This window comes from Carettochelys insculpta, chromosome 16, assembly GCF_033958435.1.
Source record: "Carettochelys insculpta isolate YL-2023 chromosome 16, ASM3395843v1, whole genome shotgun sequence".
Classification (NCBI taxonomy): Eukaryota; Metazoa; Chordata; order Testudines; family Carettochelyidae; genus Carettochelys; species Carettochelys insculpta.
Genome location: NC_134152.1, coordinates 5,091,373 through 5,104,036, shown reverse-complemented (window position 1 = coordinate 5,104,036; position 12,664 = coordinate 5,091,373). Strand labels below are relative to the sequence as shown.

Genomic DNA, 12,664 nt, shown 5'->3' with positions numbered 1-12,664 from the left:
AGTAAGATTAAATTTGGTGTGTAACATGAGGTATTTAGTCTAAAGAGTCTTTAAGTTATGCATATTCGTACTTGTAAGCCAATTTTCATTAAGCATAGGGGGAGGTGACATAGTATACCTGTACTCCTGTCAATCTAGACCAAAAAAGCAAGCTGTCCTATAGCACCTGAAAGACTAACAATTTATTTATTAGGTAATGAGATTTTATGAGTAAAACCCACAAAAGCACATTACCTGAAAAGTAAATTGTTCGTCTTAAAGGTGCTACAGGACTGCTTGTTTGTTGTGAAGCTACAGACTAACATGTCTACCCCCCTGAGACAATTCTGTCAATCTAGAGACAAGCCAGGTATCTTCTCTTTCAGACTACAGGTTGAACATCTCTAATCCGGAATGCTTTTGTTAGCAATATCTGTAATCTGGCATGATTTTGGTTTGCCAGACTACCACTTTTTGTGGGTTTGGCCAAGTTTCCTATAGTCCCATGAAGTTTATTTACAGGCATCAGTCCTGGCTCTCAGCGTTCTGTGGTGTTATTTAGCTGTAATTTACCCCTAAATGTCTTCTAAAAGCTCAGTAAGCAGTGGAAATGTGGGTAATGCTGCGAGACAATAGTGACCTTTTGTGGTCCGGCATATTCTCTTGTCTGGCACAAGTCAGGTCCCGAGGATGCTGGACGAGAGAGGTTCAACCTGTTCAAAGAAATCTGCTGACCAGTCGGAACCCTCGCTCTTCTTACCATTCAGTTAAAGTCAAACATTTGGCAGATTTTACTTCTTAAAAATACAAGGTTGGTTTTCATTGATGCACTAAGTTACCATTTTTTTTTTAGATTTGGTGAAACCATCTTGCTTCCTGTACTAGGGAAATCCAAAATCCTTTGAGTTATTATATAACTACTTAAAATGTCTATGTAAAAATATTACTGTTTTTACATGTCTATGTAAAGATATTACATGCTTGTTTTTACAGGTTAGTCTAGATTAATGACATCACATATATTTAATTTGTCATGAATACGAAATGTAACATCCAGCTATTTTGCAGAAGGTACATCTTTTCAGTGGTGGAAAACCTGCAGAGATTATGTTACATGGGGCTGCTGCAGTTTGGTCCAACTGAGAAATTCCAAGATAAAGATCAGGTAAGGTAGTATAAGCTTGAATATTACACGAGCCTTTGTTCCAACAATGATAAAATAAGATATTTCAAATGTGTGATGAGCTTCACTATTTGGCTCTGGGCTAAGATGCAACTGTGCAATTTTTAGTGAAATATTAGAAGTTGCATGGATAATTTATGCCTATTATTCTGGAACGAGATTCCTCAGCCGTTGAGCCACCCTCCTACAAGCTATATGCAGTCATCATTTGGAAGTCTCCTCAGTGCCAGCAGGCTGTCTGGGACTTAACAGGCTTACTGTGTTGCCTCCATTACTGGGAACTGGGATTCCATGTTAATCCTGCAAAGGGAGATGTGGCTTGTTGAAAACATAATTGCGAAAGGTATCTCTTCAACATTTAACACACTTACACAATCATTCATAGCTGAATTAAAGACAATAGTCCTTGCATCGACAGTACACTACATACTCAGGGTAGAACCAATCAGTATGGCACAAAGGAATTCCAGGCATAAATAGTTCACTGAGGTAAAGTTCTGACTTGGGCAGGTGATATATTTCTACTGCAGGAGTGGGCAATAATATTTGATAGCAAGCTGCTCCAAGAATTTGGTGAGTAGTCAAGGGTTGTACTTTTCTATGATATTAATGGAGGGGATGTGTGGTCTGGGACAGAGGTTGGGTGCAGAAAGGAGATTGGTGTGCAGAAAGGGCTTGGGGGCCTGGGAGATGTGTTGGGTACAGGAGTGGATTCTGATCAGCAGGAGGGGCATAGGACTGGATGCAGAGTGTTTGGGTTGTGACCTAGGGCAGGGAGTTGGGGTGCAGGAGTGGGTGGGGTGCAAGGTGCAGGCTTTGACTGAGAGGCACTTCACCTATGTGGTTCCCAGCCAGGAGATCAGCGGGACCTTCAGGCAGGCTCCCTGGCTGCTAGAGCCAGCTTGCCAGTTTGTTCAAGAACAGCCCAGGCAACTCCTATTGGCCGTTTTCTGGCCAATGGGAGCTGCAAGGATTGTGTCACATGGGTTGGGGACAGCACATGGAGACCTCCCCCAAGGGGTGCCCAGCACAGACACACACGGTGGCCCTAGCAGACAGCTGCATTGAGCATGTGGGGCCATGGCAGCAGGAAGCCTGCCCGAAAGTCCCTCTGGGCTGTGAAACGTTTGGCAGTCCAGAAGATCTTGGCAGGCCGACTACAGCTGGCAGGCTGTATTTTGTACTACAGTGCACTTGAGAAAAATCTTTGGAATTATATTCCTGGTCCTAACCAGTGGGTGGTGATTGTCTCCATAGAACTGTGAATAGGTTCCCTATTCACAGGGATTAAAGTGCCCTCATTGATCAAGGTGACAGCAATGTGCACAGTGGTTGTTGCCAGCGTGGGTCACTTGGGATTGATGACGCTATATGTCCTGCTGAACTAAGAGGATCAGCAGTTTTACTTACAGGTGTAAAAGCTTATGTATTTCACAGGTATTCATCTATTTGAAGAGAAATGCAGCAATTATTGATACCACCATCTGTGACCCTCACTATAACCTGGCTCAAAGCAGTCGCCCGTTTGAGAGACGCTTATACGTTTTGAACACTATGCAGGATGTGGAAAACTTTTGGTTTGATTTGCAGTGTGTCTGCCTTAATACCCCATTAGGTATGATATGATTCAGCATTCTCTGTCATTTCCACTTTCATCCTTGATGTCCCATGTGTGTCTCACCTTCCCTTGCGCAGTGCCATGAAGCAGAACAGACACAGTGTTGTAATCTATAACTTACTATCTAAACCCCTGTGAGCAAGTCTCTCTCCAGCTGGCACCCATTTTGAAGCTTCCTGTGTAATGTTTTGAAATATTAACCTTCTCCATGAATTTTTGTGATTGGCCCTTTGGGTTGTGGGCAGTCTGAAACTCATGAAGTCTCCAAGTGAGATCAGGGGCTAAGGTGCAGCATTGAGCACAGTCAGTGGTACAGGACATGTTACACTTGCAGCTGCTGCCCTTGGGGACCAAGAAATTTAGGACTTGGAGTTTCTGTCTTGTGCTAAGGAACTGAGATCCAGGAACGAGACTCATGAAAGATAATACCTTCAGAGCAAAGTTGCTAGGCAAGGAATTCATCCCCACCCCTTTACAGGGCCCACTTCAGTTCTTGCCACACATGATAAAAACATGTTAGCAACAAGCTTTTTAGCATGATTTCCCTGACTAGCACAGCAACGATCCTTATTTTCTGTGAATCATGTTGCTAAAGTCTGTTAGATAAAACAAAACAGCAGAAATATAGCACTTTAAAGACTAATAAAATTATTCAGTGATGAGCTTTCGTGGGACAGACCCTCTTGATCAGATCAATCTCATTTCCAATGCAGACTGACATTTATAAGTACTGAGGACCCAAAAAAAAAATTGCAATAAAAACTGACAAATCAAATACATAGGTGGGGATGAAGGATTGGGGGGATGCTAATTGTCCCACCTGAGATAATTATGAGCATCAAAGGAGGGGAAGCAGTCCTTGTAATTAATGCATGAGGTAATTGATGTGTCTGTTCATGCCACGTGTTAATGTGTCGAATTTGAATATGAATTCCAATTCACCAATATCTCTCTCTAATCTGTTTTTAAATTCTTTTTGCTGCAGGACACATTTGTGCTCCAGGATGCAAATTCTCGTTTCTTTAACAGAATGGCCCACTGCATTGAAGTGTTCACTGGCCAGCTTATCAAAACAAAAAGCAGTCAAGTAGCACTTTAAAGACTAGCAAAATAGTTTATTAGGTGAGCTTTTGTGGGACAAACCCACTTCTTCAGACCATAGCCAGACCAGAACAGACTCAATATTTAAGGCACAGAGAACCAAAAACAGTAAGCAAGGAGGGCAAATCAGAAAAAGATAATCAAGGTGAGCAAATCGGAGAGTGGAGGGGTAGGGTGGAGGTCAAGAATTAGATTAAGCCAAGTATGCAGACAAGCCCCTATAGTGACTCAGAAAGTTTCCGTCCCGGTTTAAACCATGTGGTAATGTGCTGAATTTGAATATAAAATGCCCATCTTATGTGTCTTGTGTTTCTTGATGTCTGCTTTGTGTCCGTTTATTATTTATTCTATCAAGAGACTCAGTACACATAAACCAGTCAGTGAACACTTCAATGGAGTGGAGCTGGTAGAGGGTATTCCTGACTCTTAGTATTTCAATTTCAAGGAAATGACTGCCCCCCTCATTTGCCAACAATTTGCCACAATGGCAGCAAGCAGCCAGAAGCGGGCTATAGGAAGAGATTGAAACATAACTCTTTCTACTGACAGTAACCAAAGTACACTTGTATCATTTAGGAGTTGTCCGCCATCCTCGTTCAAAAAAGAGTAATCTTCAGGATGAGGAGACCAGCACCACACTGGATGTGCAGATGGAACAGGAGTCAGCCATGGATAAACACAACCTTGAACGAAAGTGTGCCATGCTGGAATATACCTCGTATGTCTTTTTCCATCTTTCTGTGTCACTGAGTAAATGGGTTAAAAAGAAAACAGTTCATTTCAAGAATGTTAAGCTGACCGTATTTGCTTTAGCATTGTTATACTTAATCTGACATGTCTCTCTGTCTCAAGCTTCATCTAAGAGGGTAGATAATTGATCGGTCCTATATTTTCAGCTGAGTAGACTACAGGTCGAACCTCTCTAATCCGGAACTCTCATGTTCAGCAACATCCGTAATCCAGCATGCTTTTATCAACAGTGTGACCAAGTTTCCCGTGGTCCCATAAAGTTTGTTTACAGCCACCAGTCCCGGCTCTCAATGTTCTGTGCTGTTTAGATGTAATTTCCCCCAGATGTCTTTTAAGAGCCTAGTTAAGTAGTGGAAGTGTTGGTGATGCTGCTAAACAATATAGACCGCCTGTAGTCCAGCAAATTCTTTCCTCCAGCACTGGTCAGGTGCCAAGGGTGCGGGATTAGAGAGGTTCATTCCATAGTTTAAAGACCAGCTTGGTGGTTAGGTGACCAGTTTTTTGTATTACGAAGTGGGAGAACTGGGCTCGTGTTCCCTCCTGTATGTTGAAGACTTTGAGTGGTGAAGAAGCACCACTGCAGCAGTGGTAATGTCTCTATGTTCACCCTTTATATAATCCTGAGTAATACTGTGACTAGACTTTCAAAAACTGCATGGAGGCATTTTCCTAATTCTGTCCTCTAACCCATATGAACAGTTGCTATGTATCCGGTAGTGTTCATAATTGTACATATGCTGCATTGTGATAGATTCATAGCACGTCTACCAGCATTAATGGAAGTCACGTCATGCAATGTGCTCTTAAAAAATAGAGGTGAAGTGTCAACTTTCTATTCCTCAGTAATAAAGTAACCATGAAGTCTGTTACAGCTCAATCGCTGTTTCCGGAACGTTGAGTACTATATTTGGGTTTTACAGTAGTACCTAAGTGACATGAAAGTTGGTGGAATTTATGCTTTTCAGTCAGGTGGGTGTTCTTGTAAATCCCACATTATGCATTTTTAGTTAGCAGCAGTACTTTCCTACTGCATTTAGGAAACCTCTCTGGGGAACCTGTTGCCAGGCAGAACTGTTCATTTGATCTGTCTGCCTGTCGGGTTCTTTATATGGTCCCCATCACAATACTGTGTGATAGTCTGTTTAACATTTCTCTGCCTGGTTATAACCTCACAAATATCAAGCACTCCGGTAGCACTTAAGAGACTAATCCATTTAGTAGGTCATGAGGTTTTGTGGGTAAGACACTTCTGCTGGACCTGGTTTTGACAGAATAGTTAAGGCTGAAGCTTAACAGTCATTTTAAATCTTTAGCAAATGCATGTCTAGTATTTGAATTATTCATAGTGGGAAGATGAAAAATGGATTGTTATAAAGAGAATCATGAATTTTAAAATGATCACTTTTTGACATCTGAACTGGATGGTCTAATCCTTTAAGATGCTGCTTGCAAAAAATCTGAAATGCTCTGAGTCTTGTCCTAAGTGTTGCTTCATATGAACTCATTGGGTGCAACTCGACTAGCCCCTGGCTTCGAAAGGGGCATGGTAATTAGAGTGTTGGGAGATGACTAATAAAGTGCTGCAGTACATATGCAGCACTTCATTGGGCTAAATCTCCCCTGCGGCAACTTCGAAGTGTGAAACTTCAAAGTGCCGGCTTGCATGTAGCCACAAGTACTTTGAAGTGCCTGAGCTACTTTGAAGTTCCTTTACTCCTCAAAATTTACTTCAGAGTACCCACGGCTACATGCACTTCGAAGTTTGACACTTTTAAGTTGCTGCAGGGGAGATTTAGCCTAATGAAGCACTGCATATGCAGCGCAGCACTTCATTAGTAATCTCCCAACACCCTAATTACCATGCCCCCTTCAAAGTTGAGGGCTAGTCTAGACATGGCCATTAAATATCAGTTGTGTGAAGTAGCTTTTGTCTCATGATTTTTAACTTCCTAAAAGAAAAGAAACTTGCCAAGATAAATCCTGTGTATTTAGGAATGACAGGATTACTGTCAGCTGTACTGTCACATACTGTCGTCTTCACTGTTGTATCTGAGTGCCTCCCCAAAGTATATTAAGCAGCATGGCAAACTTTGGTGGTGTTCTGTTTGTTTGTTCTCTGTCTCCGTCTCTCTCTCTCTGATTTCTGCAAGGCATTTGACTAAGTCCCACATTACATTTTGAATAAAAAAACTAGAAAGGTATGCAATTAACATGGCCCACGTTAAGTGGATTAAAAGCTGGCTGAGAGGTCCCAGCATGTAATTATTAATAGGGGGTCCTCATGCTGGTGTGTTTCTTGTTGGATGTTATAGCCATCGGCTTTTTACCATTTTTATCAATCACCTTAAAGAAAGGCAAACATTAATCATTGATAAAGTTTGCTGAGGACACACACAATCAGAAGGAGGGGAGTGGTAAATGACAAAGAAGGTAGAACTGATACAGAGCAATCTGGATCACTTGGCAGTTGGGATGCAAGCAAATATACATTTGAACATGGTTAAATGAAAACATATACACCTTGGAACACAATGTGGGCCATTGTTACAGGATGAGGGGACTCTATCTTGGGAAGTAGTGACTCTGAAAAGATTTGGAGATCGTGGTGGTTAAGCAGCTGAACGTGAGCTCTCAGTGTGACACTGTGGACAACAGAGCTAATGGAATCCTTGGAGGCAGAAATTGAAATATTGAATAGGACCTAAGAGATCGCTTTATCTCTGTATTTGGCACAGAGCTTCATCTATTTAGCTTATGAAGAGAAGGTTAAGGGGTGACCTGATTACAGTTGATAGTGCCTACCTAGTATCCATTAGCCAATATTTATTCTCTTCAGCCTAGCTGGCAAAGGTATAACAAGGTTGAGGGGCAGGAAGATGTAGTTCGACTAAGGCAGACTGAAAATAAAGCATAAACTTTTAACAGGGAGAGAGAGTAACCCCTGGAACAATTAACAAAGTGGATTCTCTGTCACTGGCAATTTTTAAACCAAGATTAGATTTCTGAAAGATCTGCCATAGTTCAAACAGGAATTAGGCCAGAGAACTTCCCTGAATTGTGCTGTGGAGGTCAGGGTAGAGTAGTCGTTTTTGCTTGTGCTTATGTCATGTTTTGATTCTTTGGTAGGATGTTTTTGTATTTGTTTTAAGGAAGACACTGCTCTGTTTTAGAGAATAGAGATTTGAAGAACTTAATTTTTCCTTTGGCTCAGAAAGGGGTGCAGTCTTTATTCCTGACAAAGAGAGAGCTGTGTTTAGTCTGTTGTGTTCTGTCAAAACAAAAAAGCAGTCATGTAGCACTTGAAAGACTAACAAAACAATTTATTAGCTGATAAGCTTTCATGGGACAGATCTGAAGAAGTGGGTCTGTCCCATAAAAGCTCATCGCCTAATAAATTATTTTCTTAGTCTTTAAGGTGCTACATGACTACTTTTTTGTTTTGATAGTCTTTATTCCTGTGAGAGTTCTTTTTACTGGCATGGAATGGCAGCCCGAAAAGTTCTGTCTCTTGCACACAGTCAGGCTGAGACCCCCCTCAGATTTTTGTAACTTAAAGTAAAGTTCCTTGCATGGGCAGTCCAGAACTATGAGTTCAAATTGCAGCTCTAATGACTAAGGTCTTTATTTCCATGTAGCTCATCACCGTTACTATGGACTACGTCCATGAGCCCCCAGATCAAAAGATAATCAGATGTAAGCCACTGCCGCCTCAGTTTTACAGCTAAAGCTGTGTTCTTTCAGGTGTTTGCGTTAGCTCACTTAAAAATGCAAATAGCTGAATTCTAACCTCTTTTTCATTGTGGCAAACTTTATCTCCAGGGGGGTGGCACAAGTGCTAGTGAGAGCAGAATTCGGTCCTGCCATTGGATGTAAGCTAACAGTTCTGCAGTTTCTTTGGTTGCAATTTCTAATATTCACTTATTTTCGCTAAAATTGAAAAGTTATTTCACTGGATCCCGAGTACCTAACCTGAGGAGAGGAGCAGAATCCTTGCCTTTTTGTGTGAGTGATCGCATGTGCCTTTTCCTTCAGTTTTTCACCAACTCTCTAGCGGCTCTTGATTTTACTCTGAGGTACACAAAGTTGTCTAACAAAAGTCTCTTCAAAGTCTGTTACTATGATTTTTTTTTCCCCTCTTTTCCCTAGGGGAAGTCGAGAGGTGGTAGATGATGGCTCTATTCCTGGGGATGGGATGGGAGCTGGAGGTCTGGATTCCAGCTTTTATGGGCATTTAAAACGCAATTGGATCTGGACAAGCTATATCATTAATAAAACTAGGAAGGTAAGAGGTGGGGTTAAGTGGATCTGTTGGATTGCAACAGCTTAACTGTGTTTACATTTTTAAACAGTATTTTTCAGAGTGTTTGAAATGTTAATAGAAGCGTTTGCTACTCTAGTTGTGTGCATTCTCAGGGACTCCCATATCCTCACAAGCATTTTCCTTGTCAAGGCATCTGAATACAAACATTAAAGGTAACGGATGGCACAGGAGTAGTTACCCTAGTGAATGTCATTGTTCAGTGGATGGAAAATTTGTTTGCTTTGTGAAATGCAATCTATAGTTCCCTTCAGTGCATGTGTTTTATTGACGTTTGCTTTAACAGCATATTAAGTTAAAGAGAATTCATTACCCAAACATGTAATTAATACAGGAGTAAAAGGTGGCTGAACAGTGCTCCATGTGCTTCCAGAGTCTGGAATTTGGTAGCTGAATATGGAAGCCTCCAAAAAATCCATGAAATGCACCCAAGACACATTAGAAAATCTCAGTACAGGATAATGCCTTCTGTGCCATTTCCCCACCTCACCTTAACTCTGCCCCCTGCCAGTGAAGCCCTAAGGAGTACCTTGGGGAGATTACAGTATTGTACAGCTCCCTTATAATGTGGAGCTTAGGGAAGGAAAAAGCAATGTTTTAGGGGGAGGGAAGGGAGAGACCATTTGAAAGCCTCTGATCCCTTGCTGAGACTCTTTTTCTCAGTGATGTCTGACAGCCCAGCACATGTACTGCCAGGATTAAAGGCGAAGCAGAGAATCCATAGAAGCATGTAAATAAGACTACAGATTTGGCATTGTAGTGACCACGCAGAAAATGGCAGAAATTTCTGGGAATGGCTAATGTTCTGCTTTATTGCAATCTCCACAAGATTAGTGGTAGGGTTGGTTGCAGTATGGTGGGGGAAGTATTACCTGTTGAGAATTTCCAGTGTTGTGCTATCATCACAACTTTGGAAACCTATCCATATATTTAGTGGTGAGTACATTAATTACTAGATCAACCTTGACTCATGCCAGCAGTCTTTCTACTGTACGCATTAAAAACGTTTCTGAAAACTGTCCACGTTGCAGACATTTCATGGATGTATTAATATTGAAGACTGTATACACCTTGGTACTTACATCTTGTCTCTGTGGATGTTTTGTTGCTTTCAGGAAAGTGCTGTTCCTGAAAATGGACTTACAGCCAGACTCCAGACTTTCTTAACAAAACACCCCCTTCCACTCAGTACTGGAGGTAACGTAATTGCGCATATAAATTTGTAATTGCATTAGCACTGTGATCAGTGTCCCTTCCAATTTTTTCAATCCATGGGTGGAATAAATTTTGTTATGTGCACCCAGGCATGTGTGGACCTGCACCAATAGAAACACTTGCTGGCCACCATGGGTGGCTGTGAGTGCTCTGCAATCAACTGGGCAGCACCTGACTCTCTCCTGGGCAGCTGTGCAAACACTCAGCTTACAGGGAACACTGACTGTGATCCTCTTTCTCAAACCCGCAGTGGTGGTGTGTGTTCTTCACACCCCTCCTGTAATATGAGACATTCTAGGTCATTATTGGAATAGTGGAATAGTTTAATTTTCTTTTCTATTTTTGGATGTGTGTGAGACAATATTTGTTCCTTGAGAAACTCAGAAAAACATGTTGCAGAAAGACCAGACTGGCATGCATTGTATGTGACAGACAAGCCAGATGCTGTTTCAGGTTGTTCTACTATAGCCATAATTATATCAGGTGTTTTGTATTTTCTGCTCTAATGTAGAACATAAAACAGTTTTCATGCTTTCATAATTTTCCAAAACATCAACCTTTTGTGACTGAAATTTTTTCCTTATTGAGGTGCCTCTGCTTAGTTTAAAAAAAAAAAAAAAAAGACCATTTTTAATTTTAACCAGAAATAGGAATATCTGAAATGACTTAAGTATGAAAAGTAGACACTCTTTTAATTCTATAGACAAGTGGTTAAATGCAATTAGTGAGCTTTTGAAAACAGGCCCACTAAACTTAAACGTTCAAAACTTTAAAATGGGTCCAGATTCCAAGTTTTCCTTCTATGTGTTTCATAGGGCTCATTGAAATATATAAACTGCAAGCCATGTCCAAAGAGAATCTGTACAGTGTTGATATTTTTAAAATCATCAAGCAGAATCTTTTTATTTAACTCTAGATTGAGATAAGATGGCTCGTTTGCTGACTTCAGCAGTTGGTAACTTTGAAACTCTCAAACCATTTTCTTCAAAATTGGTTTGCTTTTAATTCCAGAAAGTTGGAAGAAATTAATTTGATAGAGCTACAATAATGTTAAGATTACATTAGTACAGTGCTACAGTGAGGAAATGCGAAACCTAATCTTGAAAATAAAACTTTAACTGCCCTCTTGTAAATACCTGTATATCACATTGCAGTCTTTCGGTTACATGATCCTGTTTCTTTAGGGAAACTGTTGTCTAAAGCTGGGGAAAATCCTATCATCTTATCTTTAAGAAGTAACACATGATTACTTAACTACACTGATGATGTAAATATACAAAGGGGACAGAGTTTGGGTGGCATATTTTAATGTCACTTTGTATTTTGACTTTTGATTGCTTAATATTGCATTCCATGTTTTGCCATAAAATTTGACCATTGTAAAAGTCCTCCTTCTTAGGCAATAAAATAAACATTTTGGGAGATGCAACGGAAGGAGCAAAGTCCCCTATGCAGCAGGAAGAACGTATTGAGATTGCTAAAGAAGCAACACAGGATAGAACCAAGCGAGTGAGAGGAGGCAAAAACCAGAAACGTAAGAGGCTTAAGAAAGACACTGGGAAGAAAACCAGGAAGAAAAAGAGAGGTAAATACATGGCTTGTTTGTCAGTAAGAGGAGCTTTGTTCTGAGCAATCTGCATGCTGTGGCATCACTTTAGAAGACCTGTGGTGACAGTGAGGTGTTGTATAACCAGAAGTTTTTGTTGGCCACTTTCTTGGCTTGCCCTGCTGGTGAGCAGAGTACTACCAATGCCATGTGGCTTTATGCTGGCTTTGGGGAAGCAGAACAGCATTGCCAGTCACTGTCCTTCATCTGTATGTGACTTATACATTTGTGTTGCCATTTGTACTGGCTGCATAATCACAGGTCAGTGCCCTGTCGGCTGGTACTGTAGTTGCACCACAGCTTTGCAGTAACCCTTAGTGTGTCTCAGCTCTCAGAGCCACAGGGCTGTCAGCTAGCGCTTTGTAGAAAGCATTTCCTGACGTTGGGCCTTTGCTCTTCCTGTCTTGGTGTTTCACCCTCCTCCTCACATTGTAGGCATCACCAACCCTTCTTCCCACTGACTTCCATGGACTTTACTTTCTCACCTGCTTTTGTCTGTCTTCTCCCCTGCCTCCACTTTTTCATTCTCACAAACCTTCCAGTCCCTTTCTTTGCTGCCTCCTTCCTCTCTGTACTCCTTCCTCCTCTTCAGCCTTTCCTTCACATTCCCTAAAATCTTAATTCTTGTTTATAACTTTGCCTTGGTCCATCACATCTCTCCCTCTAAATCAGTGCTCCCTCCTCCTGATCCTAAAGGTTGCACTGGTGACACCAGGCTCTTCTCCAAAAAAGTACTCTGTCCAGCTCATGTCTTCCTTTCAGTTTAAATGGCTATTATCTAAAGCCCCTCCAGCTCCTCTTTCTGATGAGCGCCTGACTGTCTATTACCTACCCTTCACAGAAATGATTTTCATTTCCCTGTGCTGACCAATCTGGCTCCATTACCTCTTATAG

At 41.3% G+C, this 12,664-nt stretch overlaps 1 protein-coding gene across 4 annotated transcripts in view; it reads left to right on the top strand.

Moving 5' to 3' along the window:
* The window catches only part of GTF3C1 (general transcription factor IIIC subunit 1), a 79,089-nt gene that overhangs the window by 33,992 nt on the left and 32,433 nt on the right, over positions 1-12,664 (top strand). For all 4 annotated transcript variants that reach the window (XR_012647733.1, XM_075010737.1, XM_075010736.1 and 1 more), the window contains 6 exons: positions 1,048-1,144; positions 2,600-2,777; positions 4,458-4,599; positions 8,778-8,913; positions 10,065-10,146; positions 11,564-11,749. Coding sequence is in view for 3 of the 4 variants with exons in the window: in XM_075010737.1 (XP_074866838.1) it covers positions 1,048-1,144; positions 2,600-2,777; positions 4,458-4,599; positions 8,778-8,913; positions 10,065-10,146; positions 11,564-11,749 (821 nt within the window). In the remaining variant the exon portion in view is untranslated. The remainder of the gene's footprint in view (positions 1-1,047; positions 1,145-2,599; positions 2,778-4,457; positions 4,600-8,777; positions 8,914-10,064; positions 10,147-11,563; positions 11,750-12,664) is intronic.